This window comes from Colletotrichum fioriniae (genome assembly GCF_027942845.1).
Source record: "Colletotrichum fioriniae strain IMI 355084 chromosome Unknown scaffold_1, whole genome shotgun sequence".
NCBI classification, from domain to species: domain Eukaryota; kingdom Fungi; phylum Ascomycota; class Sordariomycetes; order Glomerellales; family Glomerellaceae; genus Colletotrichum; species Colletotrichum fioriniae.
In genome coordinates, this window is record NW_027076837.1 from 6,977,923 (window position 1) to 6,987,928 (window position 10,006).

The 10,006-nt window shown below is 49.9% G+C and overlaps 2 protein-coding genes across 2 annotated transcripts; one reads left to right on the forward strand and one right to left on the reverse strand.

The window, feature by feature from the left end:
• Nucleotides 1-894: 894 nt before the first annotated feature.
• Nucleotides 895-1,616, reverse strand: N0V96_001807 (uncharacterized protein; the record flags this gene model as incomplete). The annotated part of the gene is made up of 2 exons (XM_065756322.1): nt 895-1,287; nt 1,611-1,616. The coding sequence occupies 2 exons, from the start codon at nt 1,614-1,616 to the stop codon at nt 895-897; spliced, it is 399 nt and encodes a 132-aa protein (XP_065615562.1).
• A 6,120-nt stretch (nt 1,617-7,736) lies between these two features.
• On the forward strand, nt 7,737-9,797 carry N0V96_001808 (uncharacterized protein; the record flags this gene model as incomplete). The annotated part of the gene is made up of 1 exon (XM_053193032.2): nt 7,737-9,797. The coding sequence occupies one exon, from the start codon at nt 7,737-7,739 to the stop codon at nt 9,795-9,797; it is 2,061 nt and encodes a 686-aa protein (XP_053049563.2).
• Between the last annotated feature and the right edge of the window lie 209 nt (nt 9,798-10,006).

The window sequence follows — 10,006 nt, forward strand, 5'->3', positions numbered from 1 at the left end:
GTGTCCTTCCTGAAGCAGAAGAAGACTCCTCGTTGGTTTCCAATGACCATCCGCCACCCCCCGCTCCGAGGACTGTTGGATCGAGTGAACTCTTGTTTGTCACCTTTTGATTGGGTCAAACCGTTTAACTGAGCTCGCCTGCATATGCAAGGTGGTCGGGACCAGTATTGAATTTACCCGGTTGACCAGAGTACTTCCAAGTTAGAATGCCGGATGCGTAACAAAATAGGATACCAGTCAACAAAAGGTTATCATATTTACCTACTTTTTCTAGCTTTCTTTTTCTCTTAGGGATATCTCTTATCTTCAATATTGCTATCGCTCTCCTCTTCTGTTCAGGTATTCATCAGGGAATACTCTTCGAAAGAAGAACATACCTTAGAACAGTAGAAGAACAGTTAGAGGACCTAGACCGGCAAACGATTACTTCATTCACTCGAGTGCAAACAGGTTGCTAGATTCGATGGCTGTTTCTGCGTGGCCGAGGATGCATTTAGCGCCCAGCGGTATAAGTGGATGACATAGTGATCTTCCACTTCCCCCCTCTCTATTACTAGGGCAATTTCTATCACGTATCAGGGGCGGATTCTACTGTCACTCACTTTTCATGGAAACGTCGAACTGAAGGCATCGTAATTTTACCATCGCAAATTCCAAACATCAGCTTAGGAGACCAAGTCTCGACATTCCAAAGCATTCACTACCGTAAGAACATCTCTCGTCTACCTGAGAGTAGGTCTTCCTGCTACGTACTTTGTGACAGCTATATTCAGACAGCACTGACACCGGCAGGCCCCTCTTGAGACTCATCCTGCTTCTCAGGCTTCCGGCCCCAAGTTGCATAACTAGAGGGCATGTCAGTCAATATATCTCACCAAAAGCAAGGATGTATACTTACACGTCGAAGTAGGCGTGGATGTTTTGTTGCCTCAACTCTTCCCGAGCTCCGGCGCAGAACACCACAGTCTCCTCCCGCGACCATCCCAGAACGCGGGTAAATAGAGCAAGAGAGAGAGCTTCCAGACTTTCCATGGTGATAGATCGGCACCACATGCCCAGCTCATGCTCCTTGGTACCCCTCTCGGGCCAGGTGCCTATCGGCCAGATCTCCTTCCTCTCCTGCACATCCTCGAACCCAGCGTCCTCGAGCATCTTCTTGAACTTCGGAGCATCATTAAGCGGCTGCCCAATCAAATCAGTGCCCTCCATGATCAGTTTCGACCACTGGTAGATAAGTGAATCTTCCGGCATAGTACCATCGGTGCAGAGTAAAGGGAAGACATTGTCCTGAATTTCCAAATATCCGCCAGGTTCAAGATTTCTGTGTTCCCAGAGTGTTAGTTCCAATTTCAGGCGGTGTGGTCATGAAGTTTTTTGACTTACTCGAAGGCTTTGGCGACGAAATCTGCACGATCCTTGAATGCAGCATTCATGGACCGAGAAAAGATGAAGTCGAATGCCTCTGACCAAGTCCACTCTTTCTCGATATCGTCGACCTCGAACTGGCAATTCGGCGGGACGCTGTTTCGTCAGTACGCTAGCTTTCCGCTCAGCAGATCAGCGTTGACTAACAATTTAGGTTGTATAGGGCTCAGGTCAACTCCGAGGACCTGCATTTTCTTGATTAGGTTCGCTCAAATCATGATTTGGTGCACGATGAGAGAGCTCACAAATGATTCCGGGTTATCATCCGCTTCAGTGGCTTAGCATAGTCACAAGATATTGCGGGTTACTCGGTGGACTTACCGTAGTCAAGAGCCCAAATACCAGTCCCGGTCCCGACGTCAAGAACTCTTTTGGCGCCATTCTTCTTGGGACAATTGCATGGCTTGCCATCGTAGGTTAACTTCCACAGGTGATGAGAGAAATCTGAAAATGGTAGTCAGTGCCACGGATACTTCTTGAGAAGGGTTCGTGTTGAGATTTTACCCAGACGGTCCTGTTCTTGCTACTTTGTGGATCAGCATTCACCTTATTCTCACACGTTATGGTAGCTATGACGTACCTCGTCGTTGGGAGCGAGGTAGCCTAGCACACAGCCTGTAAGTGATGGGTCAAGAATCAAAGCCGCAGAGGACTACTTACTACCATCGCTCACCCTATGGTATGTGCGGCCGTTTTCTCTACGGTAGTCCAGAATGCTGGATCGTAAGGAAGCTGTCGATTCTTCAACAGACTATTGTCTGTGAGTCGGGATATCTTATCCAAGAGTTCAATTCGCTTACAGATCCGCCTATGGATGAGGTGTCATCATCAGTCCTGTCATCCTATCGATAGAATTAGCATGGTAATCCATCGAATCTTAACACGGAGGGCTTTGCGCTCACCTCAGCGGGATTGTGAGCGTTTTCAGCCATCTTTTCCTATCAAGTCACGCCAAATTCTTTGGTTTTGTCGAGGTGTAGTGTTAGGCTTGGGGTGTAGTTGGCAAGATTGAGGGGAAAGAAAGAAAGTCGAATGTTGCGTCGTGGCTGTTGGGACCGAGGTAGTATCCTTCTTTTGCACTTCCAACAACCAACAAACAGACCCGCTTGCAGGTGCTTCCAGATGCGTTATTCTACTCCGTGATTGGCCTGCACTGTCTTCGTCAAATATCGTCTGCATATTGGCGAGCTATTCGACAAGGATCAAGAAAGTGAGTCCCATAACACATGGGGTTAGATTCAGTTTACCTTATCCAAGCTGGTAGGTGCGATGTCCCTCCCTCTACAGAAACATCATCAAATTCAAAGGACTCTTTTAAAGCTCCTGAATTCTTACGGAGCTCCAATATGGCTTATTTTACCGGTTGAAATATTGCAATATTTGGACTTCAACAGCCGTCTACCTACAACCCACAGTGATCAAGATTGGAGCCTGCTTTGGTTCTGAACGAACTCTAGATGGTACTATGAAATAAGAAGCACTATGTTGTGTCGTGTCTAACTAGGTAGTCTCTGGCCTTGCTTTCGTCTCAGGCTTTCTACCCCAGGCAGCGTACCTAATAAAAGCGGTTAGCTAACCCGAATTATACGGGCCAATGTCAGTCGGAGACTACTTACGCATTGAAGTAGCCGTGAACCCTTTGGTGTGTTAATTCTTCTCTGACCCCTGCGCAGAACACCAAAACCTGCACTCGACTCCAGCCAAGCACGCGTGTGAACAAGGCCATGCAAATCGGCTCAAGGCTTTCTAAGGTACCCGCTCTACAGCAGATTCCCAGCTCCCTCTGTTTCGAATCCTTTTGCTGCCACGGACTAATGGGCCATTTCTCTCGTCGTCCCTGGACATCTTCAAATCCGGCATCCTCGAGCAACTGCTTGAAGGTAGGCGCTACGGTCATTGACTTCCCCACAATATTCGTGGCTTCAATAACGAGCTGAGTCCACTTCAGCACTTGAGAGTCTGCAGGCATGGAACCATCATCACAGAAGATGGGAAACTCGTTGTCTTGGATCTCGAGATACCCTCCCGGCTCCAGATTGCTTAGAATTGTCGTAAGCTAAAGCAGAATCCCACACATGCCCTAGGGCGGAGCACTTACTCGTAGGCTTGTTTGATGGTGTCGGACCAGCTTTTGAAACTTCCAACCATTGATCTGATCATTATGAAGTCGAAGAGCTCTGTCCAGGTCCATTCTTCCTCAAGATCATCGATTTCAAAGCGGCAGTTGACTGGAACGCTTTGAAAAATGGTCAAAATATGGCTCCCTTCATGCCGCCAACGAAGAACTGCTCACTAGATGGGTTGGATAGGGCTTAGATCAACACCGATAACCTGGCTTGCCTCGTCAATGAAATTCCGTACTTCGGAAAAAAGTGTCTCTGACATACTCTTGCTTCGGGGTGAGCTTCCGCTGTTAAACCGTTAGTGATAAGCTTGAGACCCGCGTCAATTTATTCTCAAGCCGTTCCACCTACCATAATCAAGGGCCCAGATGCCCGTCCCAGTTCCAACATCCAAGACTCGCCTGGCGCCCTCGACTTTAGGGCAATTACATAGCTTCCCATCCCAGGTAATTATCCACAAATGGTTGGCGAAATCTAAAATGGGCTGTTGGATTGCGCGTCCAAAATTTAGGAAGCAGACTGACACGTACCTAAACGGTCCTGTTCCGTCTGCGTTGTGCATTTCAAGTAAGTCAGGACGACTCCTCAAGATACGAAAGATATCTCACCTCATCGTTAGGAAGATAGTACTCTGTTCTATGGTCTCAATAAACACTTTTTTGAGCTAAGGATCAAGACAAACTTACTCCCATCACTGACCCTATGATACGTGCGTCCATTTTCCCTGCGATAATCAAGGATACTTGACCGCAAAGAAAATAGGGAATCATGGATAGACTGTTTGTTATCAACATTGCGGAAGCCAACTATCTTTGCATGAGATACTAACATTGCCACTTGTAATTGAGGCGCCGTCGTTGTCTCGAGGATTCTGTCTACCATGTTAGCCCGGATCATGTATTCGAACTTCTGTCAAGGTTGGAATCGTACATATTCCGGAACACTGTCTCTAGTCTCGGCCATAGTTTGCTTAAAGATTGCGCAGTCTGCATATGTCGGCCCGAACAAGAGAACGGCTTTAAGAGGGCACACTGGATCAAGATTGAGGGGAAAGACGGGGTTAAATGCTATTTCCTGGGCGAAGCTGTTGGCAGCGAGGTGACCCCCGGTTGTGTATCCACAAGAAGGTGTCCGTACGGCGCAAGCGCCAGCAACTCCACTCGTTGGTTTCTCGGATTTCGTTCGGATCGAATGATTGGACTGAATCTCGTTGGTCAACCCATTTGTGTGTGCACCGACTTGGATGGTCGGTCTCTGAGCCTAATCTGGCCGGAACGGCGGAAATGCAGGGGTCATTTAGGAAAACATTGTTGGTGACAAACAAAGCGATATGGATTTGTTCGAGGTCCATGCTAACTGCCCGATTCAAAAAGTGATTGAACCCATGAAGAGAGCGCATGTGCACTATAGCCCCTCTGTCCGTTTGAGATGCAGCCCTCTGTCTGTTCACAATTACAAACATCACGGGCGAATATTTGTCTATGCTTAGACTGGCGGACGTCGCGGCCATAGGGTAAAGAAGGTGACTTGAGATTAGGATCGATCGGAGACTAGAACAGCCCAAAGCCTCAACTCTTCTCGGGTGATACCTTCCCTCATGTCTTTATGCCTATATAAATCTTTACACTGATGCCGCGGTGCAGATCCACCTGCAGTTCGCGTCTCTCCTGACTCTGAGGAAAGATATTCCGTGCTTCTTCGACATCAAATGCGTGAGCAATGATCTAGGTGAAGTGTTTTGTACGGAATTACCCAAAGCTTTCCGCTTTAGCACTCGTATGGTAGTCCGACTTCAGCCACTCCCGTAGTTTACTCCAGTAGAGCTGGGCTTGTTGGTTGATGAGTCCGTTGAATCGTCTGACTTGTGTTTCGTGAAGCTCTGCTGGAAGGTTTTGATGGCTCTAGTTGCTCGGCTTTTGTGGTGATTGATGGCAGACTTCAAGTCCCGAGGATTGTGGGAAAGAGGCACGAGCGTGTTGCCGTCTTGAAGGTGTTCCTGCTGAAACCGAGCCAACTGGGATTGTCGAGGTATGTGACTATCAAGAGGGTTGATCCGAGGATGAGTGTCACCACTGAATTCAGAGAAATGTCAACACAGTCTTCTCAATGGAGAGAAAGAGCTTCAACTTACACCCCGTGATCAGGACTAGAACCAGGAGAAGACATGGCCGCAAGTCAGAGCAATGAATGAGATTCCTCAATGAAGTTGTTACATTGAAGCTCGGTGATTTTGACTTGCTTGGTCAATGTGCTCTGCGATACTGGTGGGAGGAGGGTCTTATACAAGATCGAAACCTTGGCCAAGTGCGGCTGGAAAGGCTGTATGTAACGGCAGTCATGTCAAGGTGAACGGGTTTGGGACTGACATGAGATACTGGCGAACTGCCAATGCTTTCTCGAAGCCAAATTGACTTGAGCAAGAGCCATTGAGCTCGACACAGAAAGAACAACACAATGGTCCGCCGGCGACCCGCGGCCGTTCGCACATGGACTCGATTTAACCGCCATCCCACCGTCACCGGTGATTTGCCCCAGACTGGAGATGACCAACTTCGCATACTGCTTCACACACCCTTGTCGTACCGGATCCAACCTGACTTCCTTCTCCTAAGGCTACGGGCCGTCACACCCACTTCCAGCGTCCCAGAAACCCGGTGCGTGGCAAGTCGGGAGGCTGTCTAAGCCTTTCATGGTATCGTCCCCGTTCGAGAGCCCTGGAGGTAGTCTTCTTTCATCCTTCGAGAACATGCAAAGACACTGGACACCTTCCTCAAGGAGAAGCTCGTGTGTCGGCCGGGGGAGGATTACTCTTGGAGCCGGGAAGAATACTGGTCACATACTGCCCAGCGTGCATGGTATAAGCCACGGCGATCTTGAGGGATAATTTCGTAGGCTCCACCACATGGTTCTCGGAGGTCTCCAAGACGCTAATAACACGGCACCGGCATTCAATGAGACGTTGCACATGTCTCTTGTCGGGGAAATGAGGTCCCTGCCGGCGGTTGAGGTCGGAGCCACTGCGGAAAGTCCGTTACTGTCTCCGGAGTGATTGTGGCTGGTGTTCTGCAGCTAACAAATCCAAGGGCTTCAATGGAAGCTTCATCGTGCATGATGTGGCTAGTGCTTCTGGCTGGTTGGCCGACATGTTGCTTGAAGGCAGAAACGACAGGCAACCAGCCACAGTTTGGACAAGTGGTGTTTCTGTATTCTGATTTGCTGGAATGCGAGCAATGAAGTGATGGTTGCTGAGCCGCTCACTATGCTCGATTGATTCGGCCCTGGAGAGGGAGGGATACATCGCGTTATGAGGGACATTTCTGCCACCACCCTGGTTTATCGCTCTCTTCTCGGTGCTACATTGGCTAATGTTACACGAGGATGCTGACCAGTTACCTAGCAGCTTGTTTGAAGATTGAAGGAATGGCAGATCAAGTTGCAGCATTCAATTTCAAGCCAAGGCCTCGAGGATCCAACTGCCACGCCTCGGTGGTAAGCAGCTATTCGATCCCCAATTCTTTCCCAACTCTTATCAAGAGCCTCCAAACCATCCCCTGGCATGTTTCGAAATCGAGAGTGTGGCTGATACATGGTTGGATGGCGGCGGCCGCCGGCGGCGAATGAAGAACTTCTCAGCCACATTCAACTCTCGCCAATTGAAGATGCGCTTAGGCTCTAGCCACTGAGGCAGACTTTATGGGACAACCTGCTTCCAGGCTATTCAACGGGTATGGTACCTGTAGAGCTTGAAGGTTTGCCGTACCTCTCACGGCTACGCGGCATGATGGGCGCTGGTGTAGGAAACGAGGGGGTGTCCCCGATGCGATGTGAAGTTGGAAGAAACGTCCACAATTGAGTTCCAGGTGTCTTAGGGGACCCCAGTCATGGTCCGCGGGGAGGTCTCGGGCGATGCCGCCTTGTGGCGGCTGTTGCAGGTGCATCAAATGGCTCGTGCAGCCAATGGACCTCCCCTGTTCCAAGCAAGTCTCAACGCCATCTGCGCCTGCACAACTCCCCTGCCTCTCGTCGACCACCTTGCCTGAATAGGACGAATCCCCGCGAGATGTATCTGACAGCAGGCATCTATTCACGAATGGCCTCATCAGGCACACCACAATGGAATATGTCAGTCAAAATCTCGACTAGGTGACTACCGTGTGCCACTTGAAAGGGGCCTAACAAGCTAGCGAGATGCTTGAGGAAGCAATGCCGCTGTATGAACCCCTCGATGCTGGCAAGTCAGAAATCAGGCTTCTCGAGTATGTCAGCTTCTCTGGTCAGCCATCTTTGAGACTGAGTTCGGTATCTCTCGACGAAAAGCCCGCCTACACGGCACTATCGTACGTCTGGGGAGATGTTTCCATCACTGAGCCAATCCTTTTGAACGGCCGGGAATTTCAAGCAACCAAGAACCTCTTCCACGCTCTTCAGCATCTTCAAGATCATTGGATAGACACATTTCCTGGCCGACGTCCGCAAGGCTTTAGAATCTGGGTGGATGCCCTTTGCATCAACCAACAAGATGTCGCAGAACGAAATCAGCAAGTGCAACTGATGCGTCGAGCCTACTCGAGTGCCGAGCTTGTGTTCTCGTGGCTCGGAACGGATACGGAGGAGATTGGCGCAGCATTTGAAACGATCAACTTGGTGGCTCATGAAATGGACAAAGTCGTAGGACGACGCCACATTGGAGGACCCGAACCGCACGAACTGATCAGCTGGATGGAAGCTTGGCCACAGCTCATCTTGGCTGACATAGGACCTGAAAACGACTGGCATTCCAATCAGTCGTGGAAGAGCATGCGGTCTCTTTTCAACCTACCTTACTGGTTTCGCGTATGGGTCGTTCAGGAGATTGTTCTCGCAGAGAACCTGGTCCTGTTGTCTGGGGAGTCTTCTGTTGACTGGATAGCGCTTTACCTCACATGCAGTTGGATTGAGAGACTGAAAGAGGTCCGAACCTACTTGCAGAAGCCTCCATGGATGGTAGAGTCTGTCTGGCTCAGCATCACGTCGTCCGACAGGGTGCCATGGCACAATCCCATGCGGCTAATGAAGGCGAAGCACCTGCACAAAAGACCAGAAACGCTGGGTGCAGACGAGTGGGAGAGCTGGGGCTGGCAATTGATGAGCTGGAATCACACCCTCGCCGCCACCGACCCCAAGGATAGCATCTACGGCTTGCTTGGTCTCACGAAGTTGCCCCTCATTCCCGACTACAGTCCGGAAGTCTCGGTCGCTTCGGTGTATGTCGAGTACTTTGCTCACTACCTTGCATTCTGGAAACGAACAGGACAAGGCAAAGAGCTTGAACTACTTCCAATGGCTGGCCTACACATGATTACGGGCGCGACTCAACCACTTGTCACGGCAGACCTTCCGACGTGGGTTCCGAATTACCCACACGCATGGAGTGAACCGAACAGGTCGTTTGAGCCGATCACAGGAGACGCTGATAATGGAGTTTTCGGGTCAGATGTCCCAGATGCGAACATCTCGGGCGAAAGACACTTACTGGTGTCCGGCATTCGTATCGGCGAGGTACTTCGCAACCTGCCGAAGCCAACACTATTCGATACTGGGCATAAGCTTGTCAAACTCATCGAACAGCTGATAACCAGCAATAATCAGTTTCCAAATGGAATGACTGCACAGGAAGCCGTATTTCGCGCGGTGTTCGAATCAGGCGGCCGTGGTGAAGCTGTCCTCTTTCGGTATCCCGAAGCCCGAGCTGAGATGGCTCTCGGCTTCTTGTTTCACTTGATGTATATAGATCGAGAATTCGCAGAAGAGCCCTTAGGACAGCGCCTGTTTGAGCTACTCGGCCTAGACGACAGCAACAGCGAGGCGTTCAATAGCAGCATCTCAAAGGCATTCATCTCCGGTCATGACATCGACGGTCCATGGTTGGAAAGGCTCGTAGAATGGAACCCAGAGGATGGCCTTTCACCTGAGATACATGACCAGGTGAAGTCGGGTGTGGCCGCCTGGGACTGGCGTGACCGCGGGATGTTGCAGATCGGCGGAGATGGGAACAGCTACATTGGCGTTTCTCGACAAAACATGGCTGAAGCTGGGGATGTCGTGTGCATACTGAAAGGGTCTTCTGTGCCTGTCATCTTGAGGAAGACTGAAGGTGAAGCGACCTGGAGCTTGGTTGGCACGTGTTGGGTAGGCGGAATGATGAATGGCGAGGTTAGAATGAAGCTGGATGGCGCTTCCGTAAACGTCGAGCGATTCGAACTACATTGATCGGGGACCTCAGCAACATTAAGACGCCAGAATTGAGAGGCCACGATCATCATGTTTGCGGAATAATTTGCGCAAAGTCTTGCTCCAGCTCCATCTCACGTGTCCCTCGAATCATTCAAACCTTCAATTTCATCGCCATTAACTAATGTTGCATTGCTGAGATAATCTAGCCCGCACAAGTTCATTTGATTTGTAGATAATCGATATGA